The sequence below is a fragment of the Arachis stenosperma genome, chromosome 3, assembly GCF_014773155.1.
Source record: "Arachis stenosperma cultivar V10309 chromosome 3, arast.V10309.gnm1.PFL2, whole genome shotgun sequence".
Classification (NCBI taxonomy): domain Eukaryota; kingdom Viridiplantae; phylum Streptophyta; class Magnoliopsida; order Fabales; family Fabaceae; genus Arachis; species Arachis stenosperma.
This window is the reverse complement of record NC_080379.1, coordinates 162,811,910-162,836,641: the sequence shown is the minus strand read 5'-3', so window position 1 is coordinate 162,836,641 and position 24,732 is coordinate 162,811,910. Positions and strand designations below refer to the sequence as shown.

At 31.7% G+C, this 24,732-nt stretch overlaps 4 protein-coding genes across 4 annotated transcripts; all 4 read right to left on the bottom strand.

Moving 5' to 3' along the window:
• Positions 1-27: 27 nt before the first annotated feature.
• LOC130967150 (AP2-like ethylene-responsive transcription factor AIL7) lies at positions 28-984 on the bottom strand. The gene is made up of 3 exons (XM_057891971.1): positions 611-984; positions 235-317; positions 28-83 (listed from the first exon to the last, which is right to left on the bottom strand). The coding sequence occupies exons 1-3, from the start codon at positions 862-864 to the stop codon at positions 28-30; spliced, it is 393 nt and encodes a 130-aa protein (XP_057747954.1). The 5' UTR covers positions 865-984.
• A 1,739-nt stretch (positions 985-2,723) lies between these two features.
• Positions 2,724-4,268, bottom strand: LOC130967149 (pectate lyase-like). The gene is made up of 3 exons (XM_057891970.1): positions 4,048-4,268; positions 3,047-3,947; positions 2,724-2,948 (listed from the first exon to the last, which is right to left on the bottom strand). Exons 1-3 carry the CDS (start codon positions 4,266-4,268, stop codon positions 2,724-2,726), a joined length of 1,347 nt encoding a protein of 448 aa, XP_057747953.1.
• Positions 4,269-10,552: 6,284 nt separating this feature from the next.
• On the bottom strand, positions 10,553-12,157 carry LOC130965300 (pectate lyase-like). Its single transcript, XM_057890049.1, has 2 exons — positions 11,928-12,157; positions 10,553-11,678 (listed from the first exon to the last, which is right to left on the bottom strand). The coding sequence occupies exons 1-2, from the start codon at positions 12,155-12,157 to the stop codon at positions 10,553-10,555; spliced, it is 1,356 nt and encodes a 451-aa protein (XP_057746032.1).
• Positions 12,158-15,436: 3,279 nt separating this feature from the next.
• On the bottom strand, positions 15,437-23,418 carry LOC130968382 (alpha-amylase 3, chloroplastic). The gene is made up of 13 exons (XM_057893611.1): positions 23,033-23,418; positions 22,406-22,536; positions 22,206-22,260; positions 21,987-22,109; positions 21,734-21,854; positions 20,807-21,162; positions 19,699-20,384; positions 19,208-19,397; positions 17,872-17,978; positions 17,378-17,627; positions 16,892-17,014; positions 16,379-16,546; positions 15,437-15,971 (listed from the first exon to the last, which is right to left on the bottom strand). Exons 1-13 carry the CDS (start codon positions 23,324-23,326, stop codon positions 15,813-15,815), a joined length of 2,763 nt encoding a protein of 920 aa, XP_057749594.1. The 5' UTR covers positions 23,327-23,418; the 3' UTR covers positions 15,437-15,812.
• Positions 23,419-24,732: the final 1,314 nt, after the last annotated feature.

Below are 24,732 nucleotides of genomic sequence, written 5' to 3'. Positions count from 1 at the left end.
AGGGTTAATTTTTTCTACTCTGAGCAGTTATATCCAAAGAACATATGAAGGAGTCAAAGAGTTGAAGTACTCACCCAAATACACTGTTCCACATCAGCAAAGCAACACATCCAAGTTCAGAAACAGAACCACGATGGAAATGAACAAGGGTGTTAACAATCAGAAAAAAAGAACAAAAACAAACAAATACCCAATGAAAGTGAAAAGTAGCGAGTCCAAGTTTTCAACATCTACCTTGCTTTCCTTTCTTTTTCTGAGTTGGATTCCATGTCCCTTTATCCCATAGATGTGCTTCATACCTTCCAGTCCATCTGTGTCTGCTTCATGAGAAGATATGTTCAGCCTCAAATCAGAATTTAGGAAGGAATAAAGATTAGTTTACTATCAAATTGGTCTTTAGTCAGAGCTACACATGGTACTTGAAACTAAAACGTTATAATTTTGATTTTAGTCTTAAGTAAATGACTATTTTACCCCACAAAAATTGAAATATTAGATGGCTGAAAAGCCAAATTTTCAAATACCATAGGATAATTAACAATTTCTTAGAGATCATTTTGTCCTTGAACCAAGAAAAAAAAATGTTTATTGATTTCAAATATTCACATGCCTGCTAACTCCTCTGAACCTTGAGCTTCTCTTCACGGTGCTAGGGGTCGATTGGCCACCCTGTGGTGTCTGTTGGGCTTCCGGCTGTTCACCTTGTTGTTCATTGCCCCCTAACACCGTTAGAGGCAGAGGCGAAGACGAATCTCTTCGCCGCCTTTTGATGCCCCTTGAAGCATTAGCCTCGCTGCCATCCACCATAACGTGTAACCTATTACATCTTGGGTTGAATTCACTCTTCACAGATGCAAGCTCCATTTCACACTGACTCCCAACTTCTAACTTCTCAGCAATCAAATGTCAAGTTGCCAACAACAGACCAAAATTGGAATGAGTTATCAAGTTCAAACTGTGACTTATATATATACATTACCAGAATTTGTTTCATGCTTATGTTGCCCTTTGTTGTTTTTAACTGCTTCTATATACAACAAAAAATGACGATGATAACTTTAATATAAGACAAATTTTGATTTTGTCAACACCCAAAATACCAAGAAACATCAAAGAAAATTTTCTGTCGTTTGTAAACACCCGGCAGAGCTAAGAGCCCGCAGCTAAGAGCATACTCATATTACTTATTGGCGGTATAATAAAAAATTGTCTGGCTCAATGTTGAGAAGCATCCAAAAACAACGCTTTGATAAAATCAAGGTATATCACTTTGGTCATTTGTGCACTTATACTTTGCGAAGTTATTGTATTAATATAGGAAATTTATCTCAAAATTGTAATTTGCTCGTTGCTCATGATTATTTATTTCAATATTTGGCGGAAGATGTTCCGGACAATTAATATAAACCGAAATGAAATCTCACAAGGACTAATTAGTTCGAATTTTGTTATCAATATAAATATTATTTATTGGGTGATTTATAAATATTTTTGTAAGTAAATGAATTTGCAAATGTCTTAACTTTAGTAGAAAAATCGATGTCAAACATACCTAAACTTTTGTTATTTATTTTTTTATTGGAATTTTTTTGTTATTACTACTTATAATATAAATATTATAACAATGGATTAATAGGCTATTAATCCACTATTGTAAAGTGTAACTTTATATATATATATTGGAACTTCATTTAGGAAGTAAGACAAGTGATTTTGGTGTGTTGTGAATAATAAGTCCAAAGTATCTACGTTATATTTTTTGGATTTTAGAATAAGCATGGGTAAGTCATTTGTCTTGTGCACTAGGGTTATATGCACTACGAAGAGTACTTATTTTGTCAGTAAAGAAAGTTGATAAGAAAAAGGCCTAGTAAATGTCGTCCATAGAGTTTTTATTTGCTCCATCAGTTTGTGCTAAAGCTCCAACAAAGCTTGGCCTTCTCATACCAGATTGTACAGCAGAAATATTCCCTCTTCGGAACTTTATGAACTGTAATTCCTATGGAAACACGTACCTATAGTTGTTATTACAATATAATTAATAAATATGTATGATAAACAATTAATTCTTATTAATCCATTTTCTCAGAATATCGTTAATTAATTTCCTAAGTTTCATTTTCTTTTATCAGTGAGTTCAAATTATATCATGGAAACATAATATGTATTAAAGTATTATATTTATATTATATATTATGGGTTTAGACGATTTGTTAAGATATATAAAATAAAAATTTTAATTGAAAATATTTTTTATACTTTTAATACAAGGAATATATCAATCATTTTTATTTAAAAATATTATTATTTTCTAAAAAATATTCTTAAAATACTTTTGAGTTAAATTCTTATTTTTAATGTAAGTGGGGGCTAACGCTGCTAATACTTTTTAAATTCTCATTATATGTAACCATGTTTTTCTATTAAAAGAATATAAGAATCTCAAAGTAACAGCAAAAATTAGTACATATCACCCTTCATTCATGAACTACGGTGGTGGCATTCCTTTCCACCGTTACGGTGTTCTTAATTAATCCTTTCCTATCAAAAAGAAAAAGAAAACTAATGAAAAGCACACAACAATGAGAATGTGTGCAAAAACTGCAAAACTAATAGATATTTACATTTGCAGCATCCAGCAATGAGTGTTGACTACCAAGACAGCAAAAGAATAATGAATTGAATTATTTACAATCTTTAATAATGGCGAATAACTAATTAAGCTAGCATGGTTGGCCAATTTTGCATGGAAGAACACCCGCAAAGCGTGTAAGCCTTCCAACATATGTTCCTGGCTTGGCTGTGATCATGTCCTCCCTTGAGAATGGTCTGTTCTTCAATTCAGCCCCGGATTGAACGAAGAATGCTCCATTCAAGTATTCATCATTGATTGATCTCCATTGCCAGTTCTTCCATATGCTTTCTTCTGCGTATTCTCTCTTGGTTATCTGAATCAACATAATTTATCATTATTTGTGGTTGCAAATATAAATAAAAAGACTTATCTCCAGTACTGCATATGAGTTTTCACTTAAATAAACATTACCTCTTTGGCAAAGCGGTTTTCAGGGGCAATGAACCTGTTACCCTCACTGATGATGGTAGGGTTCTTGCTGCCACCAATGGCATACATCTCCCAATGAGTGTAGTCATTGTTGACAACATGGACAAAACCATGTCTGGCCCTTGGCATTCTCTGAACACACCTCTTGCCGTAGTGGTTGAATGCCAAGGTGATTTGCATGATCTTGTCGCCGCTGTAGCTGTCACTCGCTCCAAACAGCATCACCTCATTGTGGTCAGTGTAATGGCCGTTGGAGATGGTAATGGCGGTGGAGCCCATAATGGCATCAATCAATCCATCGGAGCAGTTTCTCATGGAAACATGGTCGATCCAGATGTTGCTTGCGCCAAAGATGGAGATACCATCACCATCACTCTGTGTCCGAAATCCGTAATGAGTTTCGGAGTCCCTAATCATGCCACCTGTCTTGACCACCGTGTTGTAGACCTTGATGCCATGGATAATGACGTTCTTGATGAACTGCACGGTGATGCCAGCACCGTTTGCAATTTGGACATCGAATCCCCTGCCATCAATGGTCTTGTTGCTGGCCATGATAAGCTCTTGCTGGAGCTTGATCACCATGCTTCGGGAGAAGATGATCCACAAGGGTTCAGTTCTTGTCACTGCATGCCGGATAGTACCTGGTTTCGGAGACAGCAAGTCACCATCTGAAGAGTCGTTGACGACGTAGAATTTTCCTCCTTTTCCTCCAATGGTGTTTCTTCCGAATCCCTGAACACAATCTGCAAGTTTTTGGCGGTTATTAGCCCAGTTTGGGTCACACCTCCAGCACCTGTCAATGGGGTTGGTCGCCATGCATGCAGCTCCTCTATTCTTTCCTTTCAACGTCCTTCTTTTTCCATTCTTTCCGATAATGTCGCTTTAATTTGTCCAACAACAAAAAAGAAAAAAGAAAAACCCTAAATATCATTATTATTCTACCTTTAAAGATAAAATTGATGATGAGAACAATTACGTACTCACTAATGGCAGAGGTGAAGTTTCCAGAGACGGCATAGGGATCAGGGAAATAGGCTTTTAGGTTATCAGTTTTAGCAATCTCGGCTCTTTGCTTCCAGTAACCATCGAACTCTTGTTCATGGTTCGTCCAGTACTTATCGTTCTCAAGGATGTTAGCATCAATGCATGTTAATGCCAAACACACAAAATACAACAACAAAATTTCATTTTTTAATGCCATGGCTGCTACTAAACACCTTCCTTTTTTTTTTTTAGTAATGCAGGCCAAGGTTTAAGCTTCTTGAGGAATTACTATAATGACGAAGCAAAAACCCCAACCAAGAAGAAGAAGGGGTGAAATAAAAATATCCCTTTCTTTGAGGGGCTCGTTAACAACAAGTTATATTATTATAGGTCCCGACTACGTTGTGAATGAGAATCTTGGTATTTATAAGTTGCAATGCACTCAATTAAAAACGGGTGTATATTATTGTGGATCCCAAATTTAGGTACGGATTAGAGTAAAGTTAGCAGAGGCCAAAAAACGTTAACACCTACATAAATGGGTTATCTTTTGTGTTTTAAGGTTCCTTATTAGTGGTGGTGGTGGATTCTGAGACGTGATGAAACAGGGTTCAAACTTCACAATTTGGGAGGCACCTAAATTAAAGAGAGGAAAACAAGAAGGGAAGAGTGAACTGTCCGTCTTTCGTAACTTCTTGTTTAATTTGGTACTGTAAATGGAAACTATTATTTTATAAAGTATTTATCCATTTTAATTTGGTTCTCGAAAGAATTTTGAATTAAATATTTTAGTCTCTAACAAAAATTAATTATTTAATTGATTCTTAATAATTAATTTTATCAGTCACTTAGGTTTTTGACTCCGTCAATTTTAACAGAAGATAAAATGGTCTCTGACAATTTTATTAGATGGACAAAATGATCCCTGACAACTCTAATAGGGAAAAATGATTTCTGACCTTTTTATTCGAAAACGACACTGTTCTTCTCCAATTTTCATCATATCTCGCATAATCCTAACATTCATACTCTCTTTCTTCATCTTCACATTATTCTTTTCCTTCCTCTTCTTCAGTTGCAAGGTCAAGCCATGGTGCAACTGTCACCCATATCGCACTTACCTCAACATGTTATAAACCACACACTTCCTAAATCTCTGTGACTGGTACATCCATCTCCTCTGTACTTCACCTACCAAAAGCATCCACTTCCACGTCCTTGATAACATTACCTCCAACCTCGACAATGTCCACCACATTCTCATGACCAAGTTCCACAACTACCCTAAGGACATGCTTTTCTCTTTACTCTCCGGCAAGTAATATAAATTGTTGGACATTATGACATTATGAGAAGATTCTCCTTCAAAATCATATGTAAATTCTCATTTGGAATGGACTCCAAGTGATTCATTCCTTCTTTTTCAGAGTCCAAGTTGATAGACTGCTTCGACGTTACATCCAAGTTATCAGTACAACGAGAAATGTCGCTGTTGTCGCTCATATGGAAACTGGAGCGATTACTGAACATTGGTTCGGAGAAGAAGTTGAAGGAAGAAATCAGAATAGTGGACAATGTGGTCATGGATATGATAGGGCAGAGGAGGAGGGAGATGGCAACGACGACGATGGATCTTAACAAATCAAACTTGTTGTTTAGATTCATGGGATTCATCGAAGGCAACAAGTACTTGAAAGACATAATCATTAATTTCCTAAGTATGAATTAGTTAAGAACAAGTTGAGAATTTTTCTTCTTGTGAACATTAAAGTTACAGAGTGTGCATTGTGTAGCTTGAAGTTACGATATTAGACTGTTAGTATTATGCGAGATATAATGAAAATTGGAAGAGAATAGTGTCGTTTTTTAATAGAGGAGGTCAGGGACTATTTTGTCTCCTGTTAGAGTTGTCAGGGACTATTTTGTCCTTCTTTAGAGTTGAAGGAGCAAAGAACCTTAGGTAGCATTTGGTAGAGAGACAGAGACTGAAAGACTGATACTGAGAGACAGAGACTAAGAGACATAGATCAAAATAAATTTCAATATTTTGTTTGGTGCAAAGTGAGAGACAGAAATTAAAATAAGAATAAAACTCTAATTTAATTTGCATAAAGGATAAAATTGGAAACAATTAATTGAAATGAAGGTGTTTTAGGTATAAAATGTTATCAAAATTTCAGTCTTCATTTCTAAAAATTTCAGTCTCATGCGTCCCTACTTTTTGGAGGTACTGAAATATTGAAATTTTAGGGACAGAGACAGAAATTTTAGTACCAGTCTCTGAACCAACAAACATAATACTATGTCTCAGTCTCCCAGTCTCTATTCCAGTACCTCAAAACGCTATCTAAGTGATTGACGGAGTTAATTGTTAGGGACCAATTGAGTAATTAATTTTAGTTGGAGACTAAAGTATCTGATCCGAAATTATTTGAAAACCAAAATAGATAAATACTCTATTTTATAACCTTACATTTTTTGAGTTTAGTATAATATTATCATTCTCATTATATAATAAATGTATTGAATATATTATTTTATCTTTATTTAAAATAAAATACAAATAAAATATTAAAATTTATAATAATATTTTTGAACTATAAAAATAAAATTTTGAACAAATAAGACCATATATAACTAGATTAATAGTATGTCAATTTTATACTAAATTTTATATCAAAAATTAATGAAAATTTATCGGTAATTTAATATTTTACTAATCTCATTTTAATTTATTTTAAAAAAAACAAATTTTTTATGCTAAATTTATTATTTTCATTGTTTACAAATAATTAAAAAAATTTTAAAAAAATAAATTCGAATGAAAATACCAAAAATATATAAATTAACTTTGTAATCATGACAATGTATTTATTAAAAAGATGTTGTGCTCAATTTTAATTTACTTGAAGAATTTTTTAATAATTTTTATGAGATATTAAAAAATAAAGTAATAGTAGCATGAGACTAAGAGTTATATATAATATAATTTGTATACAAACCAAATAATATAATAGTAAAGGTCTTATACAACATACATAAGTAAGTCAAATAATTTAGAATTTGAATATTTATAACTCAAATTTTTTATAATAATAATTATTATAATATTTTATTTGTATATATTTATTGTATTATTTTTTGAAAGAAAGAACAAGCTCAACACACAGAATGAAGCGTACGAATGTCAGAAAAATAAACTAAAGCAACTCTTATGTCATTTTTGGCATAGCCATCAACAATATGAGTTAGCTATCACACCACTTTTTAGAGTAACAAAATGATTTAGCAACACAATTTACCACATTCCTTGCCTTATTCTGAAAGATGACTTTATTTCTACGTATCCAGATATATATTCCATATAACTGAGAAGAAGCCAACTAACCATTTTTTGCGCAAATCTTTTCTCAAAGGTAACGTCCTCCGACTCTCAAAATATTCTTTTATTGTATCTGGGATGCTCCAAACACATCCCACATCAGTAATTTCTAAACACCATACTTACCAAGCATACTCACGCATAACAAATAAATATTGCACAAATTCAACTTCTTTATTATACACAACACAAACATTATCACGTTGTTCAATGATATTCAATCTACTCAATCGATCATTTGTATTAACTTGACCTACTAGCACAAGTTAAGTAAAGAACTCAACTCGAGAGGAACCTAGTCCTTTTCAAATTCCACTTGTGAATTTATATCTAAGAACGAATATCATTCGTCAAGGTCTCTTCCTACAATACCTGCACAAATGAATTAATAGTATAAATGTCTTTCTTGTCAATTTTTCACACCATTCTATCTTAGCTTGTACCCCAGCTATCAATCTTATATCTTACAAAATATCAAGTAATTGATTTAAACTTTTTGTTTGTCATTGGCAAAATTTTTTCCTCCATTAAAAATTTTAAACTCATTCTATTCCATTCCAAAATTTATTGTCTCCAATTACAAATTCTTTATTATTTGAAATCAAGAAGAATTTTTTTAAAAAATCTTTCATATATTATCATATATTTAAAAATGTTGATGTAGTATCATTAACAAAAAGTAAAATAGTTAATACTCATTATATAAAAATTTTGTGTCAACTTTTATAGATAGAAAAATAGATAACTAAAGGATAAATTAATTTGTTTGCATCACACTTAAAACTAATTTTGTGGTTTTAAATGAATGATTTCATAAAAAAGATTGGGTTATAATTTTATTCTTTACTTCAGCAAATTGGTTTTTATATATAGTAATACTAAATGAACAAATATTTTTTTCAATAAAATTCTAACTAAATAGCCGAAAAACAACTTAAAAAAAACAATAGGACACATCTTCCATAATTCCTACTTCTTTTCTTCTTTTTTTCCTTCTCTTCTCTTGGCATGTTCTTATTCCATCTTCCTTTTTCTTCTGGCATATAGATTCTTCTTTCTTTCTTTTTCTTCATTTTTTTTATTTTTTTGCTGTTTCTTTTTTTTCTTCTCTTATATTTTTTGTATTACTTTGGCATGTATAACTTTTATGTTATTATATTGATTTAGTACGGTCCTAATTTGGTTTAGTTTTATATTTTTTTGAATAAAAATATTATATATATATATTAAAATTAATTATTACATATTTATATATAAATATATAATTTAATTTATTTTTTAATATATATTTTATATTAATAACTAATTTAAATGATTAATTTTAATATACAGTAAGTATAATTATTTTCTTGAACACGTGCCTCTTTCTTCCGGCATAATTATCAAAATCGTTTGTTCGATCCAACTGAAAAATCGATGGTCAATCTAATTTGGTTCAACATACAGACTAGATCTACAACCAATAAATTTGTTATTATTATGTAATAGTAAAGATTTTAATTTTATGAAAAAGTATAGGTAACCAACTCCAAATTAACTAAGAATAAAACAACTTAGTTAATTATAAATATAATAATTAGTTTTATTTATTTATGATTTAAAATATTGGTTATTAAATATTTTATTACCATATTTAAATTAGGAGAAGATACGTTCAATATCATTACAACGTGAATTACGAAAACTGATTTAATTAGCTTCTGTCTCTTCATCCTCTTTCTCTTTTCAAATGCATAAAATATAATAAATCAGAAAATAAATTTAAAATCATCCAATTTATAAAAAAAATATTCTAATACCTAACATAAATACTATTTATGTAGAAATTTTGAATTCACCCATAAATATTTGGTTGGTTTTTGATTGAAACCATCTTAGTTTTCTAACATAATTGTAATTTTATTCAATAATAGCATATTTAAAATTTAAACTTTAAAGTAGGCAATGTTATTATTAAATAAGTGACTAAAAGCAACAGATAAGCTGAAAGAAGGTTCCAAGGTTATGATCCGTTTGGTAGGCTTAATGGATAATATGATACATGATTATTAAATTATAGCTAGCACTATGCAGTTATGGAGTGTTTGTCCAAATATTATATAAGATATTAAATTTTTACTCTATATATTATTCTTTATTTATCCATATTCCAAACCATTTTAAAAGTTTTATTTATTTATTTATTTGAAATATTATAAAGGTTCGTTATGCTAATGTGGCAGAATACTTAATTAAAAATTTCTCTTAACAAAAATAAATTATTTCTCTTTCTATCCTCTTATGAAAATAATTTTTTTCTTTCATGCTTAGAAAATTAATACGACAACAATTTATGCCGGCTAGTATAGATTGATGACAAATTTTCCTTTATATTCAAAAGTGAGGAAAAATAAAGTTTTTTTTTCTTTTGAATCTGGAGTGGATTTTGACTGTTATTAAGAAAATTATTTGAAGATTTTGTTTTTAACAAAAAAAATTGGAAGATGAGAGAAATACTTAATAATTAAATTGACAAATTTATAAGGTGAAAATTCAGGTGCAGTTAATTTTAAGTGAAGTTAATAATTGATAGTGGTTAAATAAAAATTTAGTTAAATCATTCAAATCATTTAACGACTCTTAATTATAAACTTCACGTAAAGTTGAATGCATCTGAATTTTCACAAATTTGTAATTATTTTAATAAAGAGAAGTGTTAGGGTCAGCAACTTTTATAATTTGTAGCTATCAAATAGTGATCAATAATATTTTTAATGATGTGAAATTTAGTCCAACAATATAGAATTACTTATTTTTCTTTTTGTTGATTATTGACCAAAATTTAATAAAAATACTGTGCCCCTATACTTTTCCTTTAATGAATTCCGTTACAAGTTGGTTGCCAAGCAGGGGGCAGTAGTAGATAACTCATGGTTTTTCTACTCAAAAAGAAAGAATTTCACAGTGAAAAACTCAAAATTCAGTACAAGAAACTAAGTATAGAACTATGAATCACATTCCCAAAACCAAAGCCACAGTTTGCAGCATCCACCAATGAAGGTTGAAAGCAAAAGAATGAATTGAATTATTATTGAAGAATCTTCAATAGCTAATCAATAAGGAAGAAGTGAAGTAACTAACTAGCAGGGATGTCCAATTCTGCATGGAAGAACACCCGCATAGCGTGTTAGCTGTCCAACATATGTTCCTGGCTTGGCTGTGATCATATCCTTTGTTGAGAATGGCCTGTTCTTCAGTTCAGGTCCTGATTGAATGAAGAACGCTCCATTCAAGTACTCATCATTGATTGATCTCCATTGCCAGTCCTTCCATATTTTTTCTTCTGTGTATTCTCTCTTGGTGATCTCCTTGGCAAACCGGTTTGGGGGGGCGATGAACCTGTTACCCTCGCTGATCAGGGTAGGGTTCTTGCTGCCACCAATGGCATACATCTCCCAATGAGTATAATCATTGTTCACAATGTGGACGAAACCATATCTGGCTCTTGGCATTCTCTGAACACACCTCTTGCCGTAGTGGTTGAATGCCAAGGTGATTTGCATGATCTTGTCGCCGCTGTAGCTGTCACTCGCTCCAAACAGCATCACCTCGTTGTGGTCAGTGTAGTGGCCGTTGGAGATGGTAATGGCGGTGGAGCCCATAATGGCATCAATCAATCCGTCGGAGCAGTTTCTCATGGAAACATGGTCGATCCAGATGTTGCTAGAGCCAAAGATGGAGATACCATCACCATCACTCTTAGTCCTGAAGCCGTAATGAGTCTCGGAGTCCCTGATCATGCCACCGTCCTTGACGACGATGTTGTAGACCTTGATGCCATGGATGATGACATTCTTGATGAACTGGATGGTGATGCCAGCACCGTGTGCAATGTGGACATCAAAGCCTCTTCCATCAATGGTCTTGTTGCCAGCCATGATGAGCTCTTGCTGGAGGGTGATGACCATGCTGCGGGAGAAGATGATCCACAAGGGTTCAGTTCTTGTGACTGCATGGCGAAGAGTGCCGGGCTTGGGAGCCAGCAACTCATCGTCGGAAGGGTCGGTGACCACGTAGTATTTTCCTCCTTTTCCTCCGTACGTGTTTCTGCCGAATCCCATAACACAATTCGCAAGCTTTTGGCGGTTATCAGCCCAGTGTGGGTCACACCTCCAGCACCTGTCAATGGGGTTGCTCGCCACACATGGAGCTCCTTTGTTCTTTCCTTTCAACAACCTTCTTCCTCCATTCCTTCCAAGAATGTCCCTGTCCACAAACATCAAACCAAAGTCAAACATGATATAGAATAAGGGGTAAGAGAAATGCTAGCGCGCCATCAAAATTTATTATTTTTTACTATCACTTAGGCTATCAATTCAATTCCTTTATTCTAATTCTTTTAGTTTAATAATCTAATAATATACTTTATCGCATACTTTTAAACATTAGCTAAAAATAATAAATTCTAATGACCCTCTAACATTTCTCTGGTAGAGTGTAATACAAAAAATTTACCAGCTAATGGCAGAGGTGAAGTTGCCGGAGATGGCAAAGGGATCAGGGAAATAGGCTTTCTCGTTTTCCTGCCTAGCAACCTCGGCTCTTTCTCTCCAGTAAGAATCAAACATTCTTAGTTGGTCCTGCCAAAACGCTTCACTCTCCAAGACATTAGCATAGAGGCTGGGAATAAAGGTAATTGCCAAACAAAGAAAATAAAACAAATTTTGAATTTTATTAGGTGCCATGATACTTATTATGTTGGCCAAGGTTTACTCCTTTTGCCTCCAAAAGAAGCAAAAACCCCGGCCAAAAAAATCACCCTTGACTGGGGATTGTTAACAAAATTGAGAATCCCAAGTATGTTTCGAAAGAGAGGCATGGTATTTATATGATCATGACCTTGATGTCAAGGGGGAAAAAAATGGGTGTTGTTGAATCTAAATATAGGTTTAGATCCGAGAAAACACAGGAGAGGTCTAAAAGAACGTGATACCTCTTTTACAACACGTGCAATTTTGGCAAACACTTGTATCTTCATGGTCATGGTCATGGTCAAAGGCATTGCACAAGATGTTTGATCTAAAAATAGTTGCTTCTTTTCTTATTTTTGATGAACAAATTTATGAGGAAAGATGTGCGCGTATGCAAAATTTGATACAAGTGATTATAGTTGAGTTATCACGGTTTTGTTATTTAGTTTCATGAGAATATTCCTTCTAACCCCAAGGATGCAGTTACATTGAAACATTATATTGTGACAACTGACAAGTACTTACATACATGTTTGAAAGGGGTAGTGATTAGTGAAAAACAAATTATCATAACTTCAATTTTATCTGTTATAGACAAATAATCATGCGTATCACAAATATCTTAACAAATAGAAACAAACAAATGCCAATGACAATCGTAACCTTTGAGCTTTAATGAAATTTTTCTTTCTTTTTTTCTGTGTCCAAGATAACATGCATTCATATTTCTTAAACTTCTTAGTATTAGACCTGGAGAAATATTAAGTGTAATATGGACCCATTTTTTTAACTTTTTTCCTTTGAAAAGTTTTGGCTTACGTTTCATCTTAAAATTTATTTAAAGTCATCATAAAATAGAAGGGAAGTTCTGTGGTGTGGATTGGGAAAAATATCCATATAGATAGTGAGGTGTGTACATCAGGCAATAACGCCTGGCTTCCTTCTTCTGACTTGCATGGAAAACTGCAAACACAAAAGGCTGCTACTGCAGGTTGATGCAGACGTTGTTGTATTTGGGGCAAGTTTAGTTTAAAAAAATTACTATTAATGTGAGTGATTATAATGTTTGGAAATTGGGCTGAATCTTTTTGGACTTACTTTGAGTAAATGGGCTTCTTGTTTTGTACAAAATAAAATTATACAATTTTTTTTGAATTTCTTTTTATCATTATGTTCTAATATAAAAACTGTTTAGATTTTATATTCTTAAATGGATTAAAAAAGCAAGAATGTACAAGACATTGTTTTGAGCTTTTACAAAGAAACTAAAAAAAGAAAAGAATGATGTATGTTAATAATAATGATAATATATAAAATATATATTTATTATTGCTATAGTCAAATTATTAATACATAAAACTTATTATGTTTACAATACAATGATAATAATTATGTTTACAAATAGTAAAACTTTATTATCTAATATTTTTAATTATATGTATAATATTTAAGAAAAAAAAATTAAATCTTTTTATAAAGAGATACTTATATCTTTAATTATTTTATTATTTAATTTTGTTATCGTTATATAAGGTATTTTTAATTTTAGTAATTTTTAATTAACATGAATAAGTAAATAAGAATACAAATAAAAATAAAAAAATGAAGATTATGAAAACAAATAAAAATAAAAAGACATTGAAATAACTTAAAATAAAAATGTAAAGATTATGAAAATAAATTAACATAAAAATAAATAGTTAATAAAAATTATTAATATAAGGATTATGAAAATATTTGGTCCTTCATAATAAGTTTGTTATTAAATATTTTTGTTTAATAATTAAATCTTTTTAACGATTTTTTAGTCTAATTTTTCATTTTTTTTATCTTATAAGATTTGAAGAAAAAAAAGACTGAAAATTTTAATTGTATTGATCAAATAAATAGTATGTCTATTGAAAATGCGTGATAATTACTAAGATATATTATTTACTTGATCAATGTAATTAAAATTTTCAGTTATTTTCTTCAAATTTTATAAGATAACAAAACATAAAAAATTAGACTAAAGAATCGTTAAAAAGATTTAATTATTAAACAAAAAATATTTAATAACAAACTTATTAAAAAAGAACAAATCTTTTTATTAATATTTATAAGAAGAAGGACTAAATCTTTTTATAAAAAAAATAAATATATCCTTAATTATTTTTCACTCATTTTTCATAATCCTTATATTAATATTTTTCATTAACTATTTATTTTTATGTTAATTTATTTTCATAATCTTTACATTTTTATTTTAACTTATTTCCATGTCTTTTTGTTTTTATTTGTTTTCATAATCTTCATTTTTTATTTTTATTTGTATTCTTATTTACTTATTCATGTTAATTAAAATTACTAAAATTAAAAAAAATTACTTATATAACAATAACTAAATTAAATAATAAAATAATTAAAGATATAATTATCTTTTTATAAAAAAATTAATTTTTTTCTTAAATATTATACATATAATTAAAAGTATGAGATAATAAATTTTTACTATTTGTAAACATAATAAGTTTTATGTATTAATAATTTGACTATAGCAATATATATATATATATATATATATATATATATATATATATATATATATATATATTATTATTTTTTTTGTTTTCTACGGTATCCCCCAACCCGACAAGCCAAGGACTAATTCGTCGCAGTACTGAACTCTATTTAAGGTTTGCCTTCGACACTTGCTTAAACGTACTAGTGGGCTAACCACTAGACCAACCCAACTTAGTTAATAAATATATATTTTATATTATTATTAACATACATCATTTTTTTTAGTTTCTTTGTAAAAGCTCAAAACAATGTCCTGCACATTCTTGCTTTTTTAATCCATTTAAGAATATAAAATCTAAACAGTTTTTATATTAGAACATAATGATAAAAAGAAATTCAAAAAAGATTATATAATTTCATTTTGTACAAAACAAGAAGCCCATTTACTCTAAGTAAGTCCAAAAAGTTTCAGCCCAATTTCCAAACATTATAATCACTCATTTCTTAAACTAAACTTGCCCCAAGTACGATAACGTCTGCATCAACCTGCATCGCAGCCTTTTGTGTTTGTAGTTCTCCTTACAAGTCAGAAGAAGAAAGCCACGCGTTATTGTCTGATGTACACACCTCGCTATCTATATGTATTGATGTTTTTTCTAATCCACACCATAGAACTTCCCAAAATAGAAAGCATGGCACGTGGTTAAAGTTTAAACATCTGAAATATTAAGTAATAATGCTGAGTAAATTATAACTTCAAAGTAGGGTGCATACATGTAAATATTCCATTTTTTTTCACATTAACTGAATACATTGCCACATTTGAACCTGATCAAGAGCTATTTAATACTATCAATGCCATGCATTTGTGCCCTTACATTTATATTATTTCAATATATATATTATTTTATAATACATTATTGATACAAATTCTCCTGATTTGAAGGCTTTCTTTCTTGTTCTGGATAAGCCTGCATTTGACTTAAATGAACTTCTCTATGATGCTGGTTCTGTATATGAAGAATCTATACAGTGGTACAATGATGCCTCCTAATTGAGGCAGATGGCATAATCAATTGGAAGAATTTTCCAATGGAATATATATTCGGTTTTAATTTTAATTAATAAGATACGGACACAAACTATATTATGATGCCTCCCAAATCTTATAATCTCTTCCTTCCAGAGCTGAGGACCATTTCTGGGATCCACTTGGTGGCTCAAAATGACCAGGTCCAATCTTCATAGCAACTTTATCATCTATGATTGCAGCATAAACATCCCTTTCTGCCTTACATATTTTTACCTTAAACATCAAATAAAAAGAATGGTGAGTACTCCAAGAACACCATAATTTTTATATTACATAGATTACCCTTTAATTTGTGCATGAAAATATAAATAATGCATTTGGTTTTGATGTCAAAACACAAAATGATATAATACTCTTTTACATTGACATCCAATCCAGTGTCGTCAACCTACCACGTAGATAAAATGTGATTTTAATTACATTTATCTACATGACAAATTGACAACATCTGAGTAGATGTCAATGTAAAAAGAGTTTTACACCAACACATATCGAAATTAAACTCATAATAGTAATGACCTTCAATTTTCTTTATGTAATAACACTTGATTGTATGCTGGTGTAAAAGAGTTTTACGCCGACAGTATATAGAAATTAAACTCTACTAGTATGATACTTACTATACTCCGGCAGTGTAGCTTGTTCCGTTGCCGGACAGACAAAAGCATGGATATTTCACTCTTGTAATGAGAGAATATGTGATCAAAGAACACCGATGGAGTTCCTGGGTGAGTAAGGATGTATGCATATCCTTGCATCTCTTTTCCGCTTGGAAATCTCCAATGACCCTTCAAGAGAAAATATGAAGTGTTGCAATATTTGATAGTTTTAGCAATCTCAGTTATAAATGTTACCTCTAAAATTTGCTTTATCATAATAAAAGTTTGTGCAATGAACACTTACAAATGTCAATAATTGCACACTGCTACAGTATACAGATCTAAATGTGGATGTATAAATAAATATAAAGAATCCAGAGAAATTGAAAGGAAAATGCCTGATTTAATAAACTCCAATCTTAGTTGCAGAAATGTTCATATCAACGGACGAAGGACAGCAGAGGAAAATGAACTATGTTCAATCAGATATTCAGATTCAAGCAGCAAGATAATTTTGTATAGGGAAGTCCGAACCTGGGTAGAGCCAGTATCATGATTTTCTATAAAAGTAACAGCACGAGACGGCCACCATCCAAGAACTCCAGGGGGTTTTCCCTTCTGATCTGACAATCGCCAATATTCACATTTATCCAATGCCTATATGGACCAAAAACGAGTCAACTATCAGCAAATGTTAAGGTAAGTCTGTTTATATCAATAGTAGAGAAATTTTTTGAAGATTTATATTTGCTGTCTGAAAAAACACAATTAAATGATGATACTATTCTCTCCCACATGAAACCAGTTAAAATCTCAGGCATTGGAGCAGCAAGCTTATTCAGGATGAGTATTGAGATTTTTTTGCTAGAAACATTATCAATATCATGGAAAAAATTATGAAGAAGAAACACTACCACGCTGTCTTTGCACTAATCAATTGCAAAAATTTCCAACACACTTATAAAAGCATATCCCCCGAGGAATTTGAACGTTATTAAAACCATCGAATTGAGTGCTTACAGAGTGAAGGATCCCTTTGGTCGTAACATCGAATGCCCCCGCAGTACCATTGGTAGCATTGATCCAGTCAATGATCCGCTGCCTATGCGCGTCTTGATTATGATCCATCTCGCCATATGTATAACTGAGGGAATCCCAGTACTCTCCAACAGCAAAGTAAGGTTCACTTGCTTCGAGGTAATCCTTTACATAACCTCCCCAAAATCCTCTCACAAAGTCAAGCCTCCACCCATCATAGCCAATTTCTTTCCTGAAAGACAATTCTTGTACTTCTTCAATGCAACAGAAGGAATGGCGACAATAATAATGTATTTAATCATGAAAACCATAGATTAGAGATGCAATTTTAAGCTTCCAAATCCCCTGATCTTATTATATTATATTATTATAACCTATTCACTACTGACAAACTTGTTGGATATACCATCATCTGATACAATATTATCCTAAGCAATAGTAATAAGCTATTGAAAATTAAGATCAGTAATATTAACCTCAACCAAAGTAACCATTCTTTAATATCCTTTCTCACAAATTCCTGTGAATGATCAATGTTCGGAGCAGCATGGAAATTATCTCCACTACTTTTGTTGCCTCTACCCTGTTTGGCAAGAAAAGATATCCAATATGTATTTTTAGATTTTCCCAGAAATATAAAGCACTTTGTATTGTAGTACTTGAAAGACAGAACTTCAAAAGAACAAATCACGCATATCATATCTAGTTTACCAATTATAAAGCACTTCCAAATGTTTCAATCAAAGTTGTCTCGTTTATCATGAAGTCAATCAACACATTAGATATGTTTACAACACAAAACTTTGTGTACACGAAGATGTACATCTTCACATTGTGCATATGAGCATGTTCAATTGTGATAGGTATAAACAAATATGTTATTTGCTCCTATTTAGGGTAGAATTCAATTACATAGTAATTGGTGAAGGGAACAGTCAACAGAAGTAATCACTTCAAAATATTTGGATTGCCTACATCATCATAATCCATTTCATGACCTTGTATAAAGTACGAAAATTCAATAAACCGAAAGCACCAATATTGAGATATTTTTCTAAATAGAAATATGTTATTGGTTTGAAAACAGGCCACCAAACAAGTAGGTCAGTAACAACTTTAACACAACTTATGTGTTCCATTTTGGGCTGTTCACCCAACAAAATGCTAACAACTCAAATATGACGTATAAAGTTTAAACAAAGTTTCTGGAAATTTGCATCTATCAAACAGTTCTAAGTTCTACTGCAACCAGTTCACTTGTATTGACCATACTTTAGGAAGATTGTCTACCCTGAAATAGTTATGGCTATCCACTATTGTCATTCAGGCTATTGGAACAAAGTTACTCTGAAACCATAAAACAAAATACAATTTCAAACACAAAGCAGTGAAAAACATTAAGCACACTACCACAGGACGAAATGTCTGTTTATTTTGATAGACACGCACACACACACACACACAAATTTCTTCAACCTATAGTTTCCAAATGAACACCACTTTCTTAGGAAACAGAAAGTGTAGCACCTAATACATTGTTCATGAAATTATGTTGCATGTTATGGCATCAGATATCAATTTTCTTCAGTCTTAAGGATAGAAAACTTGACTTCTTGGGTATGTTTTTTGTTGCGGAAAGAGAGAGAGAGAGGGGGTTAACTGAAAGGCATTGATCTTCAACCTCATAAACAAAACCAGTCATGCTGCTTCTGGGTATAAACAAGGGCAAAGATCTATCCAACTTGATTTAAGATGATTACTAATAATATTAAAACAGACCAATTTTTTTGCCTTAAATTCTCAGAAACAAACCTGAAAATGTGGATCATCAGCAACAATTGCTCGATCGTCCCAGTTGAGACGACCTCCAAATATGTTCCAAATACCATTCTGGTTCTTAAAGTGGGCACATCGATGATTCAAAACAACATCTCCAAGTACTTTGATTCCAGCTCTGTGAAAGCTTTTCACCACATCCTTCAGTTCATCAATGTTTCCATATCTATTAAATAAAAAAACAATTTGTATCAAAATTTCCTTCCCATGAAAATGTGCAAATGGTGCTTCATGTCTATAAAACCTTTTTCCACCACATTGAAAGAATAATGCCAGATTCCCAGATAATAAACTGAATCAATAAAATTATACTTCTGAAGTGCAGAATATAAGACACACTTTCGATGATAAGCAATTTCCTAACAAGGGGTCATCTATCGAGAAATCATAAAAGTTTAAATACAACATTACAACCACATCAGGGCTATGAAAATAATTAGGCAAATAGAATGATTTTAATCAATTACCTAGAATTTAAATTATATAAATCCTTTGGCATGTATCCTTCAGGGGACACAGACTCCGTAGGTGGTGGTAACCAAACTACAGTAAAACCAAATGATGATAGTTCTGCAGCTTTCTCTTTCAGCTCCATGTACCATCTTCCAGATTTATGAGATTCCCAGTTAAACCCTTGGCATAATATTTCATAACCAGTGCCTGTCCCTGAGGATATTTTTGGTGCCTCAGGTGACACCAATGTCTCTGATTCTACAGCAGCCACCGCCTCAGGTTCCACAATGGTTTCCTCTGAGAAAGTTGGAACATTGGTCCTAAAAATACTATAAGCTTCAGCAGCAAGTCTTTCGATTTCTTGAAGAATATTTTCTTGTGCTTCTTTGGATTTTGTTTTTCGAGTCTTCTCAGAGGAAATGTCTGTCACTAAATGCCTTATTTCACTGATTATTCCATCGGTAAACGTAGAGGTAGATTCCTTCTGACTTTCCACTTTTGTCACTTCCCTCTGGACAGCTTCTGATTGATCCTTTCTTTTGCTAGTAAGTGAGTTACTAGAACTTGACAGAGGGATATAAAAGTCATTTCCCTTGTCATTCAACCAATTATTGTCGTCTAGCTTAACAACAAAAAGAAATCCCGAAAATTCTTCTCCCACAGAGATTTCTGCTGAATTCCCCTTCCCGCTGTCCCTTGACTGCAGAAGTGGATACTTCAGTAAATATAACACAAGACACAAAGAAAGGGCAAATAACAACATTACTGCAATGCGCTTACTATTTAGACAGCACTTAATTCAGTAAATAAAATTGAAACAAGATTAGTTCAGAAAAAGACAAAGCCACATATAGCTGAAGAGAGGAGAAAAGACAGTATAGAGGTGAATCATTGAATTAGATATTCAAACAATTCTGCAGTCTTAACTCAGGTGCAATATAAAATAAAACATGATTTGGGGTGAAGATCAAATTCGAAATCCTTATAAAAGTATTTTAGTATCAGAACATCTTCACTAATAATTCAAGGCAAGAACTCCACTAATGGTATAACTTATTTATAACCTAGATCCAAGTGCTAACGTATAAAAAGGAAAAGATACACAAGCTGCAAGGCATTCACCTGTAATTTAGTTCTCAAAGCTCTGTTCTTAAATGCTACTGTTTCTGCTGGATGAGGAGCAGGTGGAACTTCCCACCTTCTCATATCATCTTTGCAAACTCCCCAATGAAGGAGAACCTCTCCAGGTATATCTGTTTCTAAATATAAAAGATTGTTAGCAGTCTCAGCACATTTCTTAACGGAGACACTGATAGAGTTGCTGACAGTAACTTCTTTGGTAATTGGCAGCTCTACATAGAAGCCTTCTAGTTGACTATTTCCTTGTTTTGGCTCACTGGATTGCTTGCCGTCATTTTGATCGTTGCTATGCATTGCCTCTGACTTGAGAAGAATGTTAGATATCTGCCCCAAGGCCCCTAGGAGGAAGAAAAGAATGATACATATTTTTAGATCAAGGTTACCAAAAAATGGTGTGTGGAAACAGCTAAAAGGTCAAAACCACAAAACAAAGAGCACCCACAATAATACATATAAAGCCCAACTAAGGATCTTTTCAAACTTCAAGAGATATTACAATCCAATGAGTTTTCTTTCTTTTGACAAAGTAGAGATCAACCATATTGCTATTCTTTCCCTAGACTAAAATGGATATACTCCAGAACTCATTTACATTTAAACTGAAAATACATTTCTTCTTTGTATTTTAGTTGCACCAATAATTCAATGGCTGTTCAGTCTATTGATCATTATCTAAGCATCTTATGAGAAAGGGTTTGATTTAAAATACTTAAATACACAAGAGATGACCTATTAGAACCCTGACCTACAAAGTATCATTGTACTATCATTTATTTGACAGTTGACACTTGACACTCACTAAAGGAACACAGAGCAATAGATGAAATAGCATATACATATATTGAAGCAGCAGTAAAATAAAATAAAAAATTGAAAAAAAAATTACAAAGCTTAATAATTTTGATGTACCTGGCCAAAAACTAAAGCCCTTTTTAGGTCCAATTATATTAGCCTCCTCCTTCATGTAGCTGACTAGAGGAACCTTGAAATCTCTTCCTTTGTGTTGAAACCAAGCACCAGTTTCCTCATCCTGTGTCAACAGGACCACACAAAAACATAATAACATGAGGCAAAAAGAAAAGTTCAGTCAAGTCCCATAGATCAATCACAAATCCAACATGAAAAAATTAAATCCCAAACAACAACTTGCTACAAAACAAACCTTGAGAACAAAATTAATTGCGGAGATTTCACTGTTGGATGTAAGATCAATCTTGACCTCATGAAAATTATCTCCTTCAGAAGATGACGTTGATTTCTTCAAATGTGTCTCAATTGCATAGTCCTGAAATTTTTTACTTTACACTCAAACTTTCTGCATCCCAATAATGATCAAGTGCCATGTGTGAAATCATGAGAAAAACAAGAAAACTTTGTATACCTTTATAGGAACAGATCCTGGGGGTATCATATCACGAGGAGGCTGATCCCATTCACTGCATAATCAATCTTTTAGATCCAATCGTCTATCTTAATTAGATCAATAATAACAGAACTTAAAGAAAGTACAATCATCAAGAATTTCAAACAAAACAAGAGTTGAAGAAAAACGAATAACACTTAGTTTAGCATTGATGTTACCTTCCAACATCATCTAAGCGGGAAACTCCCCAGTGAAGAACCCATTTCCCAGGTAGATTGCAACCCACAGTTAGCTCCCAATTTCTCAAGTCTTTCCCCTGATCCAATCTGACAAAGATCTTTCCCTCCAACTGCAGATTCCATTTCAAGTAAGACAACAATTCATCAATGCCAAAGACCAAATTTTATTGTATAACAACACAATAAGAATTAATAAACAAATTAAAGACGGGAAAATAAAAAATACTGTCTTTCATGTTAGGTTAACTACTTTTTGAAAAAGTGCAACATACAACTTATTATATACTACTACACTATTACCAATCTGTTTGATTGGTCAGAAAATCAAACGAAACCAAAAGAAAACGAAAAGCAAATAATAACCAACAACAATAAAAGCAGACTAAGCTGATCCAAACATTCACCCCCCCCCCCCCCCCAACTTTTTTGAGGGGGGAAAAAATCACAGAACAGCTCTAGATTCTAACGATACCCTTTACTTCTTCTCAGTTTCCACATAAAAAAACAATTTTTTCCTGGGTATTCCATAACTTGCTCCATAAAGCTAACAATATAAGAGAATTATAAAATAAATTAAAAAAATAGGGAAATAGAGAGGAGAGAGACCAATTCAGTTCTGTTGATGGGGAAAATCTTGCTGAATAATACATCAGAGGATTGAAGGGGCTCGAGGGTATCAGTGTTTGCGGCAAAAGCTTCAAACTTTGGAGCGTGGAGCCTGTGGGATACCGACCAAGACCAAGAGGAACTCTTGATGATGGTGGAAGAAGAGAGAGAAGAAGGTGGAGGGAACAACAATGTCTTGGGCTTGGAAGAGCGGTGAATAATGGAAATGGGGATGTCTCTGCGTGTGTTGAAGCCGAAGAGTGGTTCCAAAGTGAGGGCTGTGGACATGCTCATGCTGAAAGCTCAATGATGAATGGTAATGAGAAGAAGAAGAAGGAGAAGATGCAAAAGGAAGTTTTCTCAGTTTGCAGCAACTTGAAAGTGTGGACAACAGATTTTTTTTTAGTTACAAAAACTAAAATTCATTTTTTTTCTACAAATTTGAAAAAACACAAAAACATTATTAAGTTATTGCATAAAAGATACATTTATATTTATCCAACATTTCTTCACTTTACATTTTGTGAATATATTTAAACACATTCAAGTATAATTATATATTCTAATTTTATTCTTGATTTATAATTTTTAAATCAATTTAAAAATAATATATTACTGATTATTAACACAATAAATTATATAAAATATTTTATATAATTATAAAATTATAAATATAAAAACTTTAAAAGAAATTATGTGCACTTAATATTAACAAAATATTAAAATATTATTATAATTATCTAAGAAAATTATATTTATATAAAAAATAAAATAATATAGATTCAATAATTAGACCTAAATAAATTGTTAGGATTAAATTTTAACTCATTTGTTTTTTCCCCAAACTATTATTAAAATTGAAATTATTAAATAGTTAGTATTAAAGCAAGGTCTACAATTTTGTGATTGAAATTGATCTTGACATTAATATTGGAATAATATATCAATTGTACTATACAAATATTTCTTTTTATTTTTCGATTTTGCTCTTAATTAAGTATAATATATTATTAATAAAAATTGTACCTAATTATTTATATCTATCTCTATTTTTGTTATTTATTATTTTATTTCTATACAAATAATGTCAACCAAGTGTTAAGATTTGTTCTTTGTCTAATATATACGAACATTTTTTTTTTTTTTGGTGACTATATACGAACATTTAAAACTCCGAACTCCGAACTAATTAGTGAATATTAATTATCATGTATGACGATAAATACTCTAATTATAAGTCAAAAAGTGTCTTCTTTTATTATTTCACAAGTTATTGTTATTTAGGAATTAGGATAGCTTATTGATCAACTTTCCGATCATGAATTGGGATAATCTTTAAACTGTTGTATGGATGAAATCATCAAAAACACATCTTAATCTCAAACAGAGATATATTTATTTAAAATTGCCCAACTTGTTCGAGCAAATCGAGAATTCAAGCAACGTAGCATTATTCATTTGGTTAATCATATCTGATTAACTCAGATCATGCAAGGTTATGATCCACGATTTTTGTTGTTTTGCACATGTTTATGTTGTTTTGTACATATTTTACTTTATTTTTAATTGTAGATTGATTTTAATGTTTTATTTTTCGTACAAATGTTAATATATCAATTCAATTATTGTAAAGTGATCACGGGAAAAAATATCGTCTGTCAAGAAGAATCCATATAATTTATGTGGTTCTCTCTACTATG